Genomic DNA, 23,912 nt, shown 5'->3' on the forward strand with positions numbered 1-23,912 from the left:
GAGAGAGAGAGAGAGAGAGAGAGAGAGAGAGAGAGAGAGAGAGAGAGAGAGAGAGAGAGAGAGAGAGAGAGAGAGAGAGAGAGAGAGAGAGAGAGAGAGAGAGAGAGAGAGAGAGAGAGAGAGAGAGAGAGAGAGAGAGAGAGAGAGATAGCGAGAGAGAGAGATGGCGAGAGAGAGAGAGAGAGAGAGAGAGAGAGAGGGAGAGAGAGAGAGAGAGAGAGAGAGAGAGAGAGAGAGAGAGAGAGAGAGAGAGAGAGAGAGAGAGAGAGAGAGAGAGAGAGAGAGAGAGGGCGAGAGAGAGAGAGGGCGAAAGAGAGGACGAGACAGAGGGCAAGAGAGAGGGCGAGAGAGAGAGGGCGAGAGAGAGAGAGTGGGCGAGAGAGAGAGAGTGGGCGAGAGAGAGTCGGCGAAAGAGAGAGTGGGCGAGAGGGTGAGTGGGCGAGAGGCTGAGTGGGCGAGTGGGCGAGTGGGCGAGTGGGCGAGTGGGCGAGTGGGAGAGAGGGAGAGGGGGAGAGGGGGAGAGGGGGAGAGGGGGAGAGGGGGAGAGGGGGAGAGGGGGAGAGGGGGAGAGGGGGAGAGGGGGAGAGGGGGAGAGGGGGAGAGGGGGAGAGGGGGAGAGGGGGAGAGGGGGAGAGGGGGAGAGGGGAGAGAGAGAGAGAGAGAGAGAGAGAGAGAGAGAGAGAGAGAGAGAGAGAGAGAGAGAGAGAGAGAGAGAGAGAGAGAGAGAGAGAGAGAGAGAGAGAGAGAGAGAGAGAGAGAGAGAGAGAGAGAGAGAGAGAGAGAGAGATATATCCTCCATCTTTTTTCTTACTGTTCTTCCATTCCCTTGTGTCCAACTATGGCCTCTCCATCACTTCACTCTTCCAAGACCCTCTGTTCTTTTGACAGGCAACAAAATCAGAAAACCACTTCGTCTGCAACGTGAGAGGAACTGGTGATGTATTTCAGCCTCATCACATGATCTGCTAATAAAGTTGAAAGCTTTCTATTTCCACAGTATCCAGGAGATCAGTTTGTGATGCCACCATCTCATCACAATGGTGAGAGTTGGCAGTCCCAAAAGTGGATCCGATGGAATCGAGAGTTCTCAACAGACAGTCCCCATTGAACGAAGCAAACATCCTGTAGGCTACAAGTTGAAGGAATTATCTGGAACCATGCAGTCTGCAATTCAGTTTGGAAGCCAGCTTTGACATGCAATCCACGTCATGGCTGATGGTGAAGCCGATAAAGTCAAGGGAACAAACCACTTCTTTATCTGACCATGAAAATACATCAGTGAGTGTTTTTTGACAATCATGCCACAGTGACATTGTGACTGAGATTTGTCAAAACTGAAAGAGATGTTAAATTTATCAGAGAAACAGGCCTCGACTTCAAAGATATTTTGCTTGCTTTCCTATTTGGATAAATTTTCATGGTTGAGCTTAATAAAACTGGTGATAAGGACACCAGACTGTGAGCATGAGAAGATGAAACTAAAGATGGTAATGCCATCTATTCTGCTATATTTGTGCCTGTAATAAATATGCACTGTGGAGCATGAACCCAAGATGGAGTATAAAGGGTCTCAACAATCAGGACATCGTAATTCATGTTTACCAATCACTAAATTATTCAGCTGCTCAAGTAAAAGTGGACTTGAGAGACACACACAGTGGATTTTCGGCAAAATGACTTCAGAAACCTTACCTCCATCCACATACTCCATAATGAGGACCAATTGTTTTTTGACATGATCTGAAAAGGCTTCAATCAACATCACTGTAGGGTAACAAGATAGTGGACCAAAAGTTTAGATGGCATGAGGAACTCACCCAAAGTCAAACACCTTCAAACATGATGAACGTGCATATTTCATGCAACAATTCCAATGACGATAATAAAGGATATAATTTCGTATTTTAATCTCAAAATAAATATTTATTCTCGAAAACTATTGATTCAAGTTTATCTGTAACAGGAATTGTCATGATGGTCACTTAATTGCCTCTGCACCGAAGGTGAAGGAGGTTACATTTTCACACCTCTCTGTCTGTTTGTCTGTGTGCAGGATATGTAAAAAAGTTGTGGACAGATCTGGATGAAATTTGGTGGGCAAGTTGGGTGTGTGACAAGGACGAACTTATTAGATTTTGGTGACGATCTAGATCCGACTTAGAGAAATTTTCAGAGATTCTTCACCATTGAGAGATAGGGCCAAACTAATGTATCGCACAATATCTCCAAAAGTTGTTGATGAAACTTGGAAAGGTTGGGTGTGTGACCACACCAAATTGATTCAATTTTGGTGAAGAACCGAATCCGGGTCTTGATTCAAGTTATTTAATTTTAAAAGTGATTCTTCACCATTGAGAGATATGGCCAAAAACGATGTATTGCATGATATTTGAAAAATGTATTGGGCCCGATATGTTCTCGTGGATCAGGCATGACGTGGCGTAGGGTATGTGCTCTACCGAGTGCCCTTCAAGTTGCAAATACTTTTTAATTTTGTTCACAGATGGCTTGATAAAGAACAACACCGACTCCTTTTGCATCTTCAGATGCATAAGGGCACCAAGAAGAGAGGGCACAACACTGGACAAGTCACCACTCCGACGCAGGTCCTGATAAAGTGTGAGTGATATTTCTTTTTAACAACAAGCAATCCCAAAAGGGGGTGACAGGATGGCATAGATGTGTGCACACTTGCCTCAAAGCAGTCTAGCCTGGGATTGAATCCTGATGCAGCTGTAAACTCTCATCCTGGTGTTTCACAGGCAGGGTGATTCATCAATGTGCGTGCCCGTCCCTCAGAGAGACGTTAAACTGGCATCCCATCTGCCGGCATTAGTTGGTGGAAGTTAAATATCCCAAGGTGTCCTTAGCGATGAGCTGGCAAGCAATTGTGAGCACCATGAACAAATTCCAAATTTGCCTCAACGTCTGCTGGGAATGCAATGGCAAACCACCCAGTACAACTGTTGCTCAAGAAGCTGCTTCGGCGGCACCGACATTCTGATACAGCGGCACAGAGTCTGAAGAGTTCCAAAAAGGTGTTTGCAAAGCTGAACTATAGTTTTGATCAAATAGTTTTGATTTTGATCAGATAGTTGAGGGATAATTAAGAAATTCATGCCACAGAAGTACAATTTGTAACTTTTTTGTTCATACTGCAATACGTTTGGGTGATATCCACCACTTACCAATGTATGGATGATCGAGACTGGCCATTATATTAGCTTCAGCATTGAGCTGCAAAAAAAAAGAAAAGATAAGAAAATTGAACAAATTCATTTTATAATATAAATGAAGGTTAACTTACCCCATAGCTATAACCACAAGATTGTAACTCACGCAGAGACTCACAGCCTCAAGGACCAACAGACAGACTCATCACAGATAAAAAGATCTCCCAGGACAGTTGAGGGGTAAATTAAACCGTATTAGTTCAGCAGTTAAAACACTATTATCTCCACATTCAGATAAACTTACTGCTTCCATGTCCTTCACATATTTTGCACTCTTCAAAGCAACCTGGAAGACAACAAAAGGTCACATCATAACATATTAGTTACAATGTGGGAAAACGAGAAATATTGCATGTATATATTGTCGTGTCCAGGGGTTTCACCCCTACCTGGGCGGATAGCCAAACGTCTCCCTTGGAGGCCTACAGCCGAGACTCTCGGAGATTAATGCGCGCACACAGGAAAGTAATTAAGCACTGTATCAGGAAGGTACAAGGGGCAGGGCACAATGGCGGAGCGACGGGGGCATGGCAAAGCACAGCATGGGGCGGGGGGTGGGGGGTGTATATTCGAACCCGACAAATAGATGGATACAGCTACTTAAAATGAACACATTTAATAAAATGAGAAAAAAAATCACAAGGGTAATTATAAGTGTAATAATTACACGCACGTGAGATAAATTAAACTCTAAGTGGAGGCGCCTATACACACAGACTTAAATACAAACAATGGGCAAACAAAATAAAAGAAAAGCAATCCTTCTTCATTCTGGCACTTAGCTTGGCCCAGAGATGGTGTTTGTGGAACTTGGAATCGAGGCGCTTCTGTTTGCACGTGTCGATGGTCGCAACATGGCACCAACTCGCTCTCTCACAGCGGGACAAACGAACGTCAGGCAATTCGTGAGCGGTATTCAACACCAAGGCTCAGAGACCCTGTGCAGCTAATTCATGCGTCGATCGTCTTCACCGAACTGCTATTTGACATACACGAGGCTCGGGGTTCGTTTCTCATTACCCAACCAAGAGCCAAAGGCCAGCCAGCGTCTTGCTCCACCATGGGAGCCAAATCGCCTCAAAATGAATGCAAGAACCGTGCCGTCTTCTTCATGTGTCAAAGAAAAGCCAGCTATAAAGCCCTGCTCTTAAAGGCCATCTCCGAACTACGTTTGTTATCGACCGCATGTGTCCCTTACTCCGCACTCATCCGTTCCTCCTCACACTGACCTCATGCGTGCGCTCTCCCAATCTCTCATCTCTGACTGACCTATTTGATTTGCTCATTCCCATGCCCTCTTCCTCTTCATGTGTCTCACGTCACGTTCATCAATCCTCCACCTCCAGGTTGTGGCCAGCTCGCACGAAACCCAGGAAGGCAGGGCCTCTGCCCGCTAGGCACGTTTGGCTAGTTTCTGACATCATGCCCATCAATCATCAGCCTTGGAGTCGTGACTTCACCCAACGTCACCATTGGAAGTGGGGCTTCTGCCTGCTTGGCATGTTTGGCTTGCTTGTAAATGCAAAAACATAGGAATAGGTTGCAGGGGGGCAACCACACACTGGGGGAGCTTATTCTTAATCCCTATCTAATTTGCACCACACCACCTCCCGTGTGGTGACATGTAACACTTCAGCTCACAGTTTCCCTACTTAATTACATCGAGATGTCTCCTATATGTCCACGGACCAAACAACTCTATTCAATCCTAACTTCACTATTAAATTCCTCCATCTACCCCCACAACCGTAACAATATGTATGTATATATATATATATATATATATGTATATATATATATATATATATATATATAGATGTATATATATATATATATATATATATATATATATATATATATATATATATATATATATATATATATATATATATAGTCGTGGTTCTGTAAAACCGCATGCCTCCATGGCAATGGCACACAACATACAGCTATCCCAAGGCAGGTATTTCAATAGTATGTGTATTAGTTGGTCCCTTCCATATGTCTAGTTGGAAAAGGGGAAAGATGCGTTGCGTGGGACTCTTTCAGTTAGGCCTCTTACATATAATAAATGGTCCTTGTGGACACATAGTTTTTGGGGATTTGAATGGAATTACTAACAGTGATATAAGGGATCTGATGAAAATGGGAGCTAAATATAGGGAACCATTAACTCAACCTTGGAGCTGCATGAGGTCTTCAATTGTAGATTCTGTCTCTAATTTTGTTAACAAAATGTGCATCAAATTTAAGTTATCTGTAAACAGTTTAATGCATGGTTTAACAGAGTTGTGGAAGTCCTGGATTATAGGATTAAGTTTTTCAGGAGTTGGGGCTTGCTTTCACTGGGTATGTCTAAACCAATGTTGAACAAGCCGAGTGTTCATAAAGACATTTGGGATCTCTATGATTGCTACGTAATAGTTCCAGCGGAAAAGGCTGCTAATAATTTTGTTGTGATTTGTAAAATGTTTTATGTGGAGGTTTTATTAAGAGTGTTAGGCATTGATATGGTTACTTTCACGAGCATAGGAAATAGCACATGTATTCCTTGTCATAAGTCACTCCAATATATTATCTCTGAGCATGAGGAAGTTTTAGTTAATAACTTCAATATTAAATGTAAAGAGGTAAATCTTCGTATTCCTCAGCTTTGCTGGATTCCTAAGCTTCATAAGAACCCGTACAAGTATAGGTTTATCGAGGGTGTCAGGCAGTGTTCCACCAAACAGTTATCGGTTGCCGTTAACTCAGGCTTAGAAGTTGTTTAGGAACAGTCCAAGAAATATTGTTTAGGCCTAAGTCACATTTGCTCTATGGCGAGGATATGGCGGCCGTACGCCCTCTGAATTGACAGAAACGTGCGGCGGCCGCAGAGTTTCTGAGGTGGCCTCAGGGTGGCCCTATGCCGTTTGGCTATCTTTTCCAGGCCGTAGGGGTCGCCGTGGAATTATAACGCGGAGTTATAACTTTTTTCATTTCTACGTTTGCCGTAGCAATTTGACAAGCCGAAACAAAAGAACTGTTAAAAAAAAGAAAGAAAAAAAAAAGAACCCACTTGTTACCGTCCGTCTGGCCACACGTTCGTCTTAGTAGCACAGGAGCATTAGTGTAGGGATGGAAAAAAATGCAGAAAGCTGATTTTTTCAGGGATGGTTCTATGATATCTCCTGAGTAAAAGTGCATAAAATCCCGAAAAATCCCGTTTGTGCTAAACGCGTGGGAATGCGAAATCCAAGATGGCCGCCGTTTCGCTAATTCCGTCAGCCGGAAATCAGCTAATATCACATATGGTCATGTGATACATGATCCTTGGGGTTTTAAGGTATGAGGAATTCATTCCCGATGTTATTTTTCCATATAAACCATCACTTATACCATCAAAATTGATATCATGACCCTTTTTTAAATAAAGAAAGGTCATGACATGTGAGTGGTTGAACAAAATAAATTTTGTACAAATGCATTATACATGCATGGGATATATATGACACCAACCAATGTTAACCGGACAAATGAATATAATGGATGTCAATTATCATATTTATTGGATGTGACTAAACTGTTTTTGTTGATTTGTAGGTTTTCAGCATTACTGTGTTGACACCGATGGGCATATTTAATTACTTTAAAAATTGGTGGTATCAATTGAGCCTCCTTATTTTGGTTCAAACAATGTCTTTATCCTGCCCTCATATACTTCTCTTTATGTTTCAGATAAATAAAGCGTGATGGCAGCCCAGGATATATGTCCACTCTGTGACAAGGTCATCACCTCAGAAGCTAGCATAATTATCACAAAAGGACTCGACAACATCCTAAAAATCAGTGCGGAACTCCAGGATGGGGTTGACAAAAAACTTCTGCAAGAGCATCCTCCGATCCCAGCCCATATATCTTGTAAAACTAATTGCACTAGACCTTCTAATGTTACAAAACGCAAGAACATGGCTATGGGAGGTGATGATAATGATGGAGATAGAGAAAGTAAAGTTATTTGCCATTCCCACGTTCCCACTTTAAATATCAAAACACACTGCATATATTGTGGAAAGTACATGGACACTGATCAGCATAATAAGCAAGCTATATATCGACGTGAATATATCCACAAGGCTGAAACAACAGAACTCCTCTCATCCATCATAGCCAAAGTACGAGAACGAGATGATACTTCGGGTAAAGAAGTTCACATCAGAGTCCAGAACGTAGGGGATCTTGTAGCAGCTGAGGCTAAATATCATCATCACTGCCAAGTTCAATTCCACAAAACCCGTGCTTTTGAGAAGAAGCTGAAGGGTTCTGTGGATGATTTAAAACAGCGAGCTTTCGAAAAACTTTGTGAAGACATAGATTCCAGTGATATCCATCAGTACTCGATCATTGATCTTGAAAAACTCATGCAAAAGTTCTCTGCCAATAGAGTGTGTTACAGAGCTAAACATCTGAAAACAAAACTCCAGGAAGATTATGGTGATAGCCTCATAATAACCAGTGAACATGGAAAAGAGACCATTTACACGTTTTTAGATGAAGCAAGTAGAATACTTAGAGATAGTTACAAAAGCAACGGGATTAACAGCTGAGAACATAGTAGACATGGCAGGAACTCTAATAGAGGATCAGATGCGGTCAATGCGATATGTAACATCTCATTATCCCAAGTTTTCAGATTTAAAGAGTCGTGATAATATGGTATCTCCACTTTTATAAAGGCTTTCATCACACCTGATAAAAGGCAATAAATGTGAACGTCGTGTACTTAGCTTATCACATGGTATAACAGCTGCTGCTCGCCCAAGAACGTTTGTATCGCCTATTCTGTTGGCGATAGCTGTGTGCATCAACACTAATCTTGAGTCTCATGAGCTTGTCGATACGCTAAGTAACATATCTTTTGCGGATGACTATCGAGAGGTTTTGCGACTTTATGATGCATTACTTCCGACAACAGAGAAGGAGTATGACTGGGAAAAATGTATCTCCGGATATTGTGTTTGAACTTGAAATGTCGGTGGCTTGTAGCCAGCCTTCTTTTCTTGGCAACCACAAGAACAAAGCTAGATTTATCACTGCTCTGATGGCTTCTTTAACCCCTAATGGTATAACATGCCGACAAAGCCAAGCAGATGCAGATTTCCTCATTTGTAACTCAGCTATCGAGCTTGCCGAGGGATGTGATCGTCCAGTTATTCTGGTGGGAAAAGATAGAGACTTATTCGTTATGCTGATCGACAGATCTTGTCCAAACTTGTACATGCAATATGCAAATAATGCCATTTGTAGCACAGACTGTATCAGAGAGGCTTTGCATGTGAGTGTTTGGGACCATCTGCTTGTCTCCCATGCTATCACAGGGTGTGATACTGTTTCTGCAATGTACAAAGTGGGTAAAAAGACAGCCTTAAATGTGTTACAGAATAAGGACTGCAAATTCCTTGATATTTTCAAGGCAAATGACGCTACTCATGAACAAATTGCCAGGGATGGGGAAATGTTTGTCTTAAAGTTATATAATGCGAACAAGACGTGTGTGTCCCTTGACAACTGCCGATTTTTATCATACCTGCAAATGATGAAAAAGACTCGAAAGAAGAAATCCTCATCTTCTGCATCATTTCAACTTGAGAGCTTACCTCCCAATTCTGCAGCTATGAGATATCATGCTTATCGGGCCTACTATGCTGTGCAGGAATAGTTGGGCAACTCCTTACAGGCAATTGACTGGGGTTGGGAATGTAATGATGACATGCTCATCCCAATCTACACAGACAGACCACCTGCATCTGATTCTGTATTACGCATGGTGTCACGTGGGTGTAAAACCGGTTGCGGGAAACAGTGTTCATGCCGCAAAGCTGGTCTAGACTGTTCAGCCATGTGCTCGACATGCATTGGGCAGAACTGCACTAATGCATGTCCACTTGATGGTAACAACAGTGACAATGAATAAAGTTAAATGGAATCATTTGATACGATAAGAAAGCACTATCAATTTCATTTTTAACTTTTTCATATTCTCTGGCAAAGTTATCATCAATGTACAGATGCTTGTATGTGCATCCTTCCATTTTCCTTTTAAAATAGTATAACTGTGTTTGAATAAGATTATAATGGGAGAACTCATGATAATTCCAACACTATTTTCATTTCACATGTGACCTCATCAAATTCTCATTTGGAAATGTCATTTCACATAAGATTTTCATGAGTTCTCATGTAATTCTCATGCTTGTGAGTTACCATGAGAACAGTTTGTGTGGGTTCTAATGGAAATATAGTATAATGTGTAATTATATAATGCATCAGAAAAATAGAAAAGAATATATTACAGTACTATTGGTGTCATGATGGACTAATCTATGTTGAAGATGACTGACGGATCATTGCCGATGCCTTTTTTGTAATAAATTTACCAAAATTTGGATTTAGAGGGTTATAATGACTTTAGAATTAAAAAAGGACATCACTAATGAATTCCTCATACCTTAAAACCCCTAAAATCATGTATTACATGACCATATGTGATATTAGCTGATTTCCGGTTGACGGAATTAGCGAAACGGCGGCCATCTTGGATTTCGCGTTCCCACGCGTTTAGCACAAACGGGATTTTTCGGGATTTTATGCACTTTTACTCAGGAGATGTCAGAGAACCACCCTGAAAAAATCAGCTTTCTGCATTTTTTTCCATGTTTCTCGGTGTTCTTCACTTAATGCTCCTGGGCTATTAGGGCCCCCTGCGGTCGCCTTGCGGTCACCTTACGGGCACCTTGCGTCTGCCTTGAAAATTATATGGCCGCCGCAGGAATGCCCTAAGGTCACCGTGCGACATCAAATCAAAGACCGTACGGCACTCCCACGTTTTTGGTCTCCACCATTTATAAATACGCCGTGCGGCTACCTGAAAAATAAAAACATATGTGACTGCTACATTGTGTGACCGTGGAAATACTGCGGCCGCCCTATAATTGCTAGTGGCCGTAGATTTTGTAGACCCTACGGCCGCCGTGCCAAATGTGACTTCGGCCTGAGCAATTGAGAAGAATTCTGGCATTAACACTTTGTGGAGCATTAATTCTTCTTTCGAGTTCTCAGATAGAATTAGATGCCTCAATATCAAGTCAGTTGAAGTTTTTGATTTTTCAACTTTAAATACAAATGTGGATTAGTACTGGTGAGGGATTCACTCTTCAATATGATTGACAAGGTTTTAACTCTTTTAATAAGTTTTTATGTGTCAGGTTTGATAGAGCATTCTTTTCTAAAAATAAATACTCAAGTTTTCATGATTTTGATAAGCAGAAGTTTAAGGATGTTGTTAATTTTATTTTGTTTATTACTTGTGTGTCTTTTTGTGGGATAATGTTTCAACAGGTTCAGATGATTCCGATGGGTGTGAATTGCAGCCCCCTACTAGCGGACATTTTTCTTATTTTCTGTGAATTTTCATTCATGCAGAAACTGATAAAGGAGAAAAAGTTAGGATTGGCTAAAATATTATCTCATACATGTTATATAGATGATATTTGTGTGATATACTCTAATTTTTTTGACAAGCAGCTTCACAAGATTTATCTAGATAGCCTGATTGTAAACAGGAGTGGTAATGATTGCACAGTTGCTGCATATCTGGAGGTGTTAGTTAGAGTTTAACAGAATGGCTTTTATACAAGTGCATATCATAAAGTTGATGATTTCAGTTTCCATGTCATCTTGTACACCTTTCCATGTATTAATGTACCAATTAAAATGGGTTACAATGTCATTTCATCTCAGCCACTTAGATTTGCAAGAATTTGTTCAGTAAAGGATGATTTTGTGGAACGTGCTGAGAAGGTTTTCTCCATCATGTTAAACAGAGGATATTTGGCTGATTGTTTGATCAGGTCTTGTGAGAATGTCTTTAGACTCCATCGACACCTTTTATTCAAGTTTGGTTGGTTTTCATGTGCATCACCAGTCAAAAGTTTTACAACTACCCCATTTTTCCAGTTTTTACTGAAATTTAAGCAGTTTAATGTTTCAATGTACTGTGAAATAAGAGCACAGAACAAATAAGCAATTGCAGATAAAAAAGAAATCAAGGAATCGTTTTGTTGAACAAAATTTAATTTAAATTTTTGACTCATCAAAGGAGCCACCTTTTGCAGATATAACAGCCGAAGATACTTGTGGCATTCTTTCGACAATGGAAATCAAATATTGTTCGGAAAGTTCTTCCCAACACTGTTGCAGAAGTTCCCACAAATGTGTTGCACTTGTTGGTTGCTTTGCTTTCACCCTTCTGTCCAGTTCATCCCAAAGCAGCTCAATGGGGTTTAAGTCTGGAGACTGTGCTGGCCATTCCATGATTTGAAGCCTACCGTCTTGTTCTTTTCTTCTAAGGTTGGTCTGACATAGCCTGGAGGTATGTTTTGGGTCGTTATCTTGCTGAAGGATGAATCCCTTGACAAACTCGGCATAGACCAGAGGGTATTGCATGGCGCTGCAAAATGCTGTGGTAGGCCTTTTAGTTCAGGGTGCCAGTCACTCTGTGCAAGTCGCCAACTCTGGATCCAGCAAAAGAGCCCCAGATCATCATGCTTCCTCCTCCATGTTTGACAGATGGTATCACAAACTGAGGAACCATCCTTTCGCTACTCGACGGTGTACAAAAACTCTGCGTGATGAACCGAAGATTTCAAATTTTGATTCATCGGTCCACACGACTTTCTTCCAGTTTTCAGTAGTCCACTGGCGGTGCTTCATGGCCCAGGCAAGCCTCTTTTTCTTATTTTGCCATCTTCGCAATGGCTTTCTTGCTGCCACTCGATCTGTCAAACCTGCAACTCGAAGTCTTCTCCACAGTTGAAACTGAGACTTCCTTACTTTGACCAGTGTTAAGCTGTGCTTGAAGCTGCTGTCCTGTGAGCCGCCGATCACGCAAGCTGTTGACTCTCAGAAACTTGTCTTCTGATTGTGTTGTGGCTTTGGGTCTGCCAGACCTCTTCCTGTCAGAGTTTCCTCCAGTTTCCAAGTGCCTTGTGATGGTGTAGGAAACTGTACTCACTGTCACAATGGCTTCCTTTGCAATTTCTCCAAAGGAAAGACTTTCACTTTGAAGGGTTATAATGGTCTGTCTGTCTTCCTTTGTTAATTGTCTTTTTCTCGCCATTATGATAGCAATATACTACTTCCTGCAGTGCAATATTGTCCAAATAATGCTTCAGAGTGTGGAGCAACATTGTCTGTTTCAACACTGCTTTTCTACAGACAGAGGGTTTGTAACGAATCAAAAAAAGTTTGGACACCTGTAGGAATTGCTTGCATCAACTTTCAAGGCTTAATTTACTTCCATTGCTGCAGAACAGCTGCAGTTGCTAAACCATTACTTGTTCCCTGAAAAGGGCCTTTTTTAACAACTCTGAAATTTACATTATTTTTCATTTTTTGGTAACCTAAACTTGTTTTTTTAACCTCTGGCAGTTTACTGCTTAGCTTTGTACCATTTCAGGTTATTCACTGGACTTGAACTGCTTAAATGTCAGTAAAAACTGAAAAATGGGGGTGTTCTAAAACTTTTGACTGGTTGTGTAAACAAGTTCCGATTGCATTTGATATTGTGGTGTAGTGGGCCTGCGGGGGCAGGGCATAATGTGGGCGGAGCGTGGTGGAGGAGTGGTTAGCGTGGTCACGTGCTTGTGCGGGATATAGGAGTGCGCGCCGCCTGAGGCGTGGTCGTATTTGCTGTAGCCGTTGTGGCCTGGGAGCCTGGAGGTCGTGTGGCTTGTAGAGTGCATCGAGTACGTAATAAAGGGGAGTTACGGGCAACGTACGCTCACGCTCTCGCTCGTGCAATAAAGCAGGGTTGCACTGTTTCCCCGCTCGTGTCTGCCTTGGAGCACCTCGCCCACGACACCACAGTTTGGCGATGAGGATGGGATCAGCGTGTGCAGAGTGGTTGGGTTCGGATCGGCAATGAGTAACTCAGCGCACCCCGCGCGGTTCGAGGTCGACGCCGGGCGAGGGTCCCGGAGGAGCGCATCGCGAAGAGCGCAGCGCAGGTTTCGCGCGCCGCACGCACAGGCTCCGGGGCCAGGCGTCTCACCATCACGGCCGGCTCGAGCATGACAGAAGGTCGGGGCACGGCGCACGGACGCGTGCCCGTTTTCATCGGAGATGACTTCGAATTGTTTTCTGAACAGTTGGGCTGCTATTTCCACGCGAATGATGTGGATGATGAAGGCAAACGCAAGTCGATCTTGCTCGCCTTGCTGTCGACGGAGCATTACCGGCTGCTGAGTGATTTGGTAGCACCAGATAAGCCCAGTGATGACGAACTGTCGTTTCAGGATATCGTAGAGAAGATGAAAGCCCACATGTCACCAGAGAAGTCATTGCAGCTCACTCAGTACCAGTTCGATCACCTCGCGAAGGGTGCGGAGGAGCGCGTTGCAGATTTCGTGGCATGGGTGAAGCATTCGGCCGTGGCTTGCAAGTTTTCGGCGGAGGAGCGTCCAGCGCGACTCAGAGATCGTTTTTTTCGGGTCTGCAAGATGCGAAGATGGTGGCAGCCATTCTGCGGATATGCGGTGTCGACGTTACATTCGACTCAGCGGTCGGGACTGCTTCGGCTGTCGAGCAAATGCTCACGGATGTCTGCGCTATCGCCGGCCAGGACGTAATGAGTAGTTCCAGCTGGGGCATGTTGGCTGACCCCGGGGTCCACGCGATGACCCAGATGCCCCAGGTCGCGCGCGCGTCTGGCGGTGCAAGCCAGGGGCGCACGCCGCAGCGCGGCTGCACCGGGAGCGAGGTGGACTTCCAGGGGTGCTGGGCGTGTGGTGGTCCGCACCTGCGACGAGTGTGCCCGTATAAGAACACCGTGTGTTTGCATTGTCACAAGGTGGGACATTTGAAGCGTGTGTGTCGGATGGCGGGGGCCTCCGTTAAGGTCTTGGATGGCGAGGTGCGGGACGACCCCAGTGACCTGGGGAGCGACCTGCAGCCGGGGCATAGCGATGCCGGCGGGCCGGAGCAGGAGATGCAACCAATGTTGAGTCTGTTTTCGATTGGTCCGGAGGTGACAAGACCAATGACAGTGGAGGTCGAGGTGAATGGCGAGCCGATCGTGTTTCACGCTGACACCGGGGCTGCAGTGTCAGTCATGGGCGAACAGGCAGCTAGTAGTCTTTGCGGTGTTCGCCTGGCCAAGACGACCTTGTCGCTGTGCACATACACCGGCGAAGCCATTGCACCGCTTGCGGTGGCAGACGTCTCGGTGGTCTACCGGGGTCGAAGCGCCCTACTCTCGGTGTTTGTGGTACGGGGGGAGGGGCCCACCCTTTTGGGCCGGGACTGGTTGGCGCACCTCGGGCTGGATCTCCAGTTCATACCTCCAGGTGCGCCGGTGCCTCCTTCGAGACCCGAGGGCGAGGTTCTGGCGGCAGGAGCCGCATCGATGCAACGGGAGCGGCCGTTCATTGCTCCCTGCGACAATGATGTACGGCTCTGGAGCAACGGGAGCCATGCCAGCCGTGATGAGCTTTCGCGCTTCGGCTGCGCTCATGGTGCAATGCGCGCCCGTGTCGTTCAGGCGATTTCAGCGGGGAGTTGCAGCGAGCCAGTCGCGTTGAAGAAGTTCGCAGATCGTGACTGTCAACGACAAGCAGGTCATCGCTACGTCGCGGCGACAACCGAGAGAAGGACACGTGATGTGGTTCATGGGGTGCTGTTCATTGCGTATTTGATTTTCATTGCTCAAGTGATGCAGTTTAACGTTGTTGAAATAAATGCCAACAGTTCGTGTGTGAGAATATGTTTGGCTGGGATCAGTCAATGGGATGTTCGATTTGACCAATGTGATATGAAGGCTTTGGGGGCGATCGTGGCAAATAAAGAGGTTTTATTGGCCTTCAGCTGGGAGGGCAGCCCACGGTTCGTTACTCTGTCTGTGCGGGGATTATATTGGAAGAACGCGCTGTACGAAAAAAGAAGTTTGCAATTGCACAGACGATGTTCTTGTTGATTTATGGCATGGGTGGATTTGATGTGTGGTTTGTATGGGATTGCTGCCGTCCAATTGCCGTGTGGGTCTCAGAAATCGACTCAGAGCCGGGGCTGGTTCGCTGTTCAGCGTTTCGGTTTCTGGTTTCTGGTTTTGGCAAGGTCAGACGTGCCTGGCACCTGGGGCGCAACTCTCTGTTCTCGCCCGAGGCCGTTTGGGCGTACGTTGGAATCTCAGCTGATTGTAATGCATGGGTTGTTATGGGGTTGTTGGTGCACCCAGCCGACGGCGCTGTTCAGCGTCCCCGCCCAAGGTCAGTCGGGTTTTGCGCTGGCGCCACGGCTTCCAGACAGCGGGCTTCCGGGCTCGAAATGTTTATCTGATTCGGGTCTGTCTGGGGGAGATGTGTCACCTTGTCAGCCAGGGGCGTTTGATGGTGCCGGGGGAGGTTTGCTCGGGAGGTCGCCACGACCTCGCCGGAGGGCGCGTAAGCATGAGCCGCCTGGGGGCGCTGCTGCTGCGTAGTGATGCTGTGCTTCCCGCCTTGCTTCCTGATATCTGTAACGTGGTCAGGGTTTTGTGGGTTCATCGTGCGACTCAGTCTTCGGAACCTGGCCATTGCAGCTCCACTCGCTCGCATCGACACGTTATATGGTGTGATGTGCCAATGCTTTTTGGGTTATTATCGCTTTTGTACCTTATCTGCTGTTATATTATGGTATTCTGTGCTTATTAGGATGATGGTCATTTAATAATCATTGTTTTAGGAGGGAGGAGTGTGGTGTAGCGGGCCTGCGGGGGCAGGGCATGATGTGGGGGGAGCGTGGTGGAGGAGTGGTTAGCGTGGTCACGTGCTTGCGCGGGATATAGGAGTGCGCGCCGCCTGAGGCGTGGTCGTAGTTGCTGTAGCCGTTGTGGCCTGGGAGCCTGGAGGTCGTGTGGCTTGGAGAGTGCATCGAGTACGTAATAAAGGGGAGTTCCGGGCAACGTACGCTCACGTTCTCGCTCGTGCAATAAAGCAGGGTTGCATTGTTTCCCCGCTCGTGTCTGCCTTGGAGCACCTCGCCCACGACACCACAGATATAATAATAATTAATTAATTATTTTAGTGAGGTAAATTCTTTAATTGATACTCTTGATTGAGCATTATATATTAAGATATGTATTAAATAATGGAGGTATTTGGAGAAAAATACAATAAATAAATACTATTTTGAAAATACATTATAAATAAGCATTAATATAATTTATTGGTGGTTGCTGTGATATGCAGTACAGCAAGTGAAAATCGGTTGTTAATGACAGTTTGAATATTTGAATGATAGTTTGAGTCTATGGTTCAATGGAGATGCTGTGTCATGGACATGTCTCCAAGGTAAATTTTTTATCGCTCAATATATTATCATCGAAAGTGATGTGTGATTAAAGTTATTCATATGTTGTGATACATTAAATAGCAGTAATAATTAAATAAGTTTGAATAAGAACATTGTATTACCTTGTTGACTAACTGTCGGGACACAAATTTAAAGTTATGGGTCCATTGATGTTAAGCAATCTACTGATGTGGACCTGCGACCGGGGTTGTGGATCCATTGTTTGGAGAGGTTCTGGGCTGAAAGGATCGAAACCTCAATGAAAAACGGTGCCCAGCTGATGATCCAGGCAGTTGGAAAATCAATAAATTGCTTATAAGTTAAGATTATAACTTCAAATAAAATAGCTTTTGTAAGTAGATTCCAGTATGTGATATAACCGTGTTTGTGTGTTTATATACTGTATGTGTTTGTTTGTATATGTATATGTATGTGGATGTGTGGGGGGGTGGGATGTGTGGGGTGTGTGTGTGTGTGTGTGTGTGTGTGTGTGTGTGTGTGTGTGTGTGTGTGTGTGTGTGTGTGTGTGTGTGTGTGTGTAGTGTTTATATATGTGTGCTTATAAGTAGATGTGTGTGGTGTTTATGTGTGTGTGTGTGTGTGTGTGTGTGTGTGTGTGTGTGTGTGTGTGTGTGTGTGTGTGTGTGTGTGTGTGTTGTTTTGTCTGGCTTCCTTCTTGGAACTACGGTGCGGTAATTGGTCGATATTTTGATCTCTATAACCTGGAAATCTCACAGTTCTTCCATTATTTTTCTTTCACCCTTTGCTACACCTCTTTCTTTCACACGAAACATGCAAGTAAGTATGCACGCCCATCAAGAGAAACGAAGCAGGCACACCACGAGTGCCACATCTCAGGGCATTTGAGCGCCAATTCTCAACTGCCATTTCGCCTCAAACCTTCATTTCGCTCCCCAAACTATACCACGCTCACCACAACCACATCATAAAATGAATAACAACCGCCACAACAACTCATGCTCACAAATGCGACCTTTATTCATCATTTAAGTCAACCTCATTCAATCTCTTCAATCTCGTCCTCATAACGCCACGTGGCAATCCTCTCTCACTACAAATGCCATGTGGCAAACCTCTCACACAACAAAAGTCACATACTTGCATTACTCTACAACCAAAACTATCGCTTTCTGTACCCACCTTACCCAGTCACACCCAACTGTTCCTGGACTCTGTGTCCTTTTATTCTGACAAGGTGGAGAGCTTGCTGTCAAACCTCGACTGAGATTCTGCAAAAGGTCCAGACGGCATCAGCCCACGTGTCCTAAAAACATGCTCCTCTGCTCTTGCTCACCCTCTCTCTATTCTATTCACCCTCTCATTTGCTCAAGGTCATCTGCCATCTGCTTGGAAAAGAGCAAACATTACTGCCCTGCAGAAAAAAGGTGCAAAAACATATCCCTGCAACTACAGACCAATCAGACTTTTCCCAATCATCAGCAAGGTTATGGAATCCACCATTGCTTCAGACATTAAATCCTTCCTCTTCTCCAATGTCCTGATTTCTGATCATCAATTTGGTTTCAGACCAGGCCACTCCACCCTGGATATGCTGCTTCTGCTCTCCCAACAATACATGGAGGTTCTCAATGCCGGACATGACATCAGAGCCATATCCCGAGACATATCGCGTGCTTTTTACACGGTCTGGCACCCGGCCCTGCTCACCAAACCCTCTTCCACACCACCGACTTTTGATAAATTCTGTTTTGGGCTATATCTTCACATCTAATGCACTTACACACATAATTTTGGTGTCTGCTCCGATGTTTCATGCGACAGACAAGGTAAATGTTGATGATTCTCTCAAGATTGGATGACAACAGATGGCAGAATTTGAATCTGGATGGCTAACAAGATTCAACAAGACGCTAACCAAGAAAGTGACCCTGATGACTTCGACCAAAAAGAGCATCAAGCTGGATGGAAGGCCAGTATATGATACCGAATTGATCTTGACCCGAGTCATATGTCTCCAACAATACAGGGATATTGATATCAAGGATGTCCTCTCTTACTAACTGTCCCCTGTCCCAGCCTCCTTGTTTGATGAGAGCGGTGCGATGCGGGCTCAGTCGAAAGCAATCCTGAAGACGAAACTCCAAGTTGAGCAATCAAGTCGAATCCATGGTGTTCCAGATGCTGTCATCATCGATGGATGCACCATATTATGGACTGTACATTGGCGCACAAATGGTACAGTTGAGGATTATGTGATCAACTTCATGGGAACCATCAAATACCACCTGGAGTGTTGTGTATTCCACCGTATTCCAATATAATCACCAATTCATTGATCATTGCAAGTAAGTTACTTCAGCTGTCATTGACGATTATTGTACATAGTATTAATATTTGAGGGTTCATCAAATTCAATTTCTTACTCGAAGTGATCAGTGGAACTGCAAAATAGCCATTTTTCACATTAAAATGATGGCCATCTTGAAAATATGAGACAGGTCTTCTGAAAATATGAGATATACACCTTCAATTTTATAATTATCGGATTCCTTGACCATGAAAATATTGTCGTAGACACCAAAATGGTGTTTGTAAGTGCATGAGAAGTGAAGATATAGCCCAAAACAGAATTTATCGAAAGTTGGTGGTGGCCATTTGGTTTTTCACCTCTAAAAAAAATTCCTCAAGGGTGCGAGTCAGGCACCCGGCTGATTCTGATTCAGGATAGCTCAGAGATGATGAATCAACCAAAAAACTTCAGAATGACGCCACAACATGCTTTTTCACATTTCCGCTGGACTAACATGAAGACACAGGAAGTATACCACAAGCTTGTACCTCTCTCGTAGTCTTGATGTTCTTTGCTTTGTAAACACGGCCAAAGGTTCCTTCTCCAACTTTGGAGATAACCTCCCAGTTCCCCAACTGGTAACAAAGGCACAAACAGAGTTTCACAACCTTGATTCTGGAATATAAAATAAATAATGAAGCCATGTTTCAATGATTATTTCGTATCAACTCAACAATCAAAAACAGGACCATACTCAAATCAGAGTCGTCATCATCATAATCATTCCTGTCATCACAATTAAGTGAGCAACAAAGAATATCCAATATCCAATGTAATAGGCCACAATGCTGGTAAGGGCCACTCTGGCTCAGGAAGTCAAGGCAGGAATTTAGAATTTATTCGTGTTGTCCGTGATAGCTCGCCTACTCTTCGTGAAGGACACAGTGGGATTTTTAACGACCACTGACTAATGCCGGCAGAAGGGACTCCCAGTTTAACGTCCGTCTGAAAGATGGCACACATTGAGGAATCACCCTGCCTGTGAAATAGAGGGGTGAGAGTTTATTGCTGGGTTGAAAATTTTCCCTTGAGAGCTGCCTCAACGCCATTTGGGGTTGATTTCATTAGTTTATGGATTATGTTTGAGTCAATATTTTCTCAAGAGTGTTGTAATGCACTCAAGAGCATAGTCAGACTGCTCACAAATGTTATTTCTCTCAAATGTATTCACCCATCCTGTATTCTGTTAAGACAAAGTGTCAGTCAATAATAACTGAAATATATTCAAGAATATGGATAAATGCTTTCAATATGATGACAAATTTGGGTTTGAATTCGTGATTTGAGAAAGCTTGGTATTGATTTAAAAGGACTCGTACTTTTGCACTGCAATTTAGCAAGGTTGCTCAACGCAAAGAAATTGAAGAATTTGTTACACGCTAGACAAGAGTGTAATTTTTTTGCATGATGGTTGACCGGGGGTGGGGGGGGGGGTTGTTATTCTGTCTGCTGCCTATGTTTATTATCGCCTGCAGGTCACAATTTTCACGAAACTTCACCACATGGTAGAGTTTGTCAGAAGGAAGAAGCATCTTGTTTTTGAGGTCAAAAGGTCAACACAGGCCAAAGGTCAACAACTGAGGTGTTATTTCTAAAATCTTCAATTTTCATCTGATTGACTTTAAATTTGAAGAGGATATATGTTTCAGGTCACTGAATTCAACTAGCCAATTGTTTTGGAGGTCCACACAGGCCAAAAGGTCAACATTGCCCAAATTTCTAAAATCGTCAATTTTCATCTGATTCACTTGAAATTTGAAGAGGAGTTGGATAGTTTGTAATTGAATTCAACCACCAATTATTTTTTTTAGGTCAAATTTGTTTTATGGATTTTGCAATTTCGTGCTCTGCACGACGTCGTCTTCTTATTTGTCTATCTTTCTGCTCTCTGTTTGTTTTTCCACACAGAACTTTGGTGTTTTTCTCTGCAACTGCTTGTCGGATTGAGACAAAATTTTCACCATAAGTGTGAGTACTCATGCAGTATCTTTTAGTCATGATTATGATGTCATAGGTCACATGGTGTGGCAGCCATATTGGAATAATGGAAAAATTTTGGACCTCTGTATCTCTGAAACTGCACCAATAAAAAAATTGAAACTTGGCACATAGCAAGTACTCCTCATGGGGAATGAGTGCGATTTTTTTTTAACAACATCATAGGCTCCTTCGTTTTGACGTCATAATTGCACATATAAAATGCTACATCCGATCAGTATGAAAATTTTTGAGTCTTATCTTGGGATAAAATGGTCCACAAAAACATTTTGATGACATCATCGGTCACGTGATTCAGCAGCTATGTTTTTTGTTTTTTTAAACCTTCAAAAATCTTCTCTGAAATGGCTGAACAGATTGAGGCGAGACTTTACACATATGACCGCCTATCCATGAGGAACAAAACGTTCACACATATGACATCATAGGTCACATGGTTTGGCAGCCATATTGGATTTACCCTGAAACATATTGAAAATCTTCTTCTCCAGAAGCTCACTGTCCTTTTGGGAACTTTCAACAAGAGAAAATGTTTTCTACCTTTCCCCAAATCTACGTCTCCTCACAATTCTATCTCAGAGTTCTACAAACAGTTCCTTGGACTGTATGGTGGAGTTTCTGCTCTGACACTCACTGTCAACTGTGGGACCTGATATAGAAAGGTGTGTTTCTTTCTAAATTATGTCCAATCAATTGAATTGGCCATAGATGGACTCCATTCAAGTTGTAGACACATCGCAAGGTTAATCAAAAGAAATTGGATACACCTGAGCTTGGAAGAAAAGAACCTCTCCTTCACAAGGAGTGTTCAACATAGCATATGGTATGTATCCTATGTTGAATGCTCAATTTGGAGTGTCATAACAAAGGGGTTGAATACTTATTGACTCGAGACATTTCAGCTTTTCATAATAAATGATTTGTAAAAAATTCTACAAAAAAAATATAAAAAATTGAATTCCCTTGACATTACAGAGTTTGACTTTTCGATCAGTGACACAAAAAAAATCTCAATTTAATCCATTTTTTAAATTCAGGATGTAACACAACAAAAATTCAAGGGGTGTGAATACTTTCTAAAGGCACTGTAATGACCATGATTACAGTGATTCCATAACAACCCGACAGTAGTGAAACATTTAATTTGAGCAGCAAAAACAAAATTGGTTAATTTGTTGGAAGTAATCTTTCAAATTTTCAGCTTTTATATTTGAATCTGTGAAAATAACGTCAAGATGATGCCGTTACGATGTCATCTTGGTGTTCTATGTACATGTTCTTGTCTGCAGGCATATATTTTCTGAATGTATGATTATCCAGTGGGAGTTTCCAGTGATGAAATGGCACATTTCCCATCTACATAACGATCTTTGAATGAAACAACATGCTTTAATTCATTCGTGAAAATGACTTCATATTTATGTCATCCATTAATTTTTTTTTTTGCAGCCATGAATTTTCTGACAGTATGGTACCATGCAATACTTCAGTGAAAAAAGTGATACTTTTGGCTGGAGTGCAATGATAATATCACGAAGCCACCTCACTGTAGGAAATCCAATATTTTGCTTACCTGGTCATACATTTTTAATTCCTTTATCTTTCTCATGTTCATGCAATAAAGCGCATCTTCACGAAGACTGAGAGAAGATCCTGGCAAGAGGGGCGAAATCAACATAAAACATTTCACATTTTAAAATAAGACCAAGCAGTGCTAATATTAAAAAAAAAATGTTCTGATAAACATAGCAGTGCCAGTAAGAACAATCAAAATTGTTCCAGGATAGGTTTGAATTCTGAGGAAGATAAGAAAACGATGCCTATTGTAAGGAAGCACGAGTGAGACAAATATAAAACAATTAATAAAGACTCCGCTGGGGGATAAAGACTCAGTAGCTCTATCTTTGACTTCCTCATCAATTCCATTATCCTGGCAGTCCATTATATTCTTTGCCTTGCTCCTCTTTCATCAATATAACTTATCAGTATTGTTTTGTATTTATTAAGGTGATGCTTAGCTTGGCCAAATATTAGACAATGCATGTGCTTCGAGTTGTTGTAATGTTGTGAGTTGTTCTCATCACTGTTGGTCAACGCAATAAAAGGCTCTTCAAGCTGAAACCTTCATGGTGTTCACTGCAGGACGCCTCTTCACCATCGTTACACCAGACCAGTCATTGCAAATATATTTTCATTCTTTCAAACTTGCTGTTGTCATTCTTCTTCTTAGCAACTACACCTCAAAAGGTGGGGTTTCCTTTTTGAAAACGCACTGTTCTTCACCAATCTGTCATCCAGCTATTTTTTTTTCCTTGTGGATTACAGTCGGCCAAAAGAACCTTAATTACTTGATTTACTATAAATGAACGAGATTGGTGTGTGTGTGTGGGTGTGTGTGTGTGTGTGTGTGTGTGTGTGTGTGTGTGTGTGTGTGTGTGTGTGTGTGTGTGTGTGTGTGTGTGTGTGTGTGTGTGTGTGTGTGGCAATTTGTGGAGTTCTACTGGAGCTTTCTGATGGGGAGTGACACAAAATAATCCACCAACAAATGTTGGCACACGGGACATCCATGTCCCCTCACGCTGCCTCCCTTTTCTCTCCCCTCACGCTGCCTCCCCTTTCTCTCCCCTCACGCTGCCTCCCCTTTCTCTACCCTCACGCTGCCTCCCCTTTCTCTCCCCTCACGCTGCCTCCCCTTTCTCTCCCCCCTCACGCTGCTTCCCCTTTCTCTCCCCTCACGCTGCCTCCCCTTTCTCTCCCCTCACGCTGCCTCCCCTTTCTCTCCCCTCACACTGCCTCCCCTTTCTGTCCTCTCACGCTGCCTCCCCGCTCTCTCCCCTCACGCTGCCTCCCCGTTCTCTCCCCTCACGCTGCCTCCCCTTTCTCTCCCCTCACACTGCCTCCCTTTCTCTCTTCTCCCGCTGCCTCCCCTTTCTCTTCCCTCACGCTCCCTCTCCTTTCTCTACCCTCACACTGCCTCCCCTTTCTCT

General features: G+C 43.5%; 1 protein-coding gene and 1 long non-coding RNA gene across 2 annotated transcripts in view; one reads left to right on the plus strand and one right to left on the minus strand.

The window, feature by feature from the left end:
• The window catches only part of LOC147025451 (uncharacterized), a 122,934-nt gene that overhangs the window by 21,950 nt on the left and 77,072 nt on the right, over positions 1–23,912 (minus strand). The window contains exons 14-18 of the mRNA XM_085886445.1: positions 22,499–22,578; positions 19,416–19,502; positions 3,478–3,519; positions 3,189–3,237; positions 1,693–1,764 (exon numbers count right to left, since the gene is read on the minus strand). Coding sequence (XP_085742571.1) covers positions 1,693–1,764; positions 3,189–3,237; positions 3,478–3,519; positions 19,416–19,502; positions 22,499–22,578 — 330 coding nt within the window. The remainder of the gene's footprint in view (positions 1–1,692; positions 1,765–3,188; positions 3,238–3,477; positions 3,520–19,415; positions 19,503–22,498; positions 22,579–23,912) is intronic.
• LOC147025452 (uncharacterized) lies at positions 20,449–23,011 on the plus strand. The gene is made up of 3 exons (XR_015059536.1): positions 20,449–20,509; positions 20,836–20,895; positions 22,375–23,011. It is a non-coding gene; the product is annotated as an uncharacterized LOC147025452 (long non-coding RNA).

This window comes from Eptatretus burgeri, chromosome 6 (genome assembly GCF_056783735.1).
Source record: "Eptatretus burgeri isolate ZD-2024b chromosome 6, Ebu_testis_v1, whole genome shotgun sequence".
Lineage (NCBI taxonomy): Eukaryota > Metazoa > Chordata > Myxini > Myxiniformes > Myxinidae > Eptatretus > Eptatretus burgeri.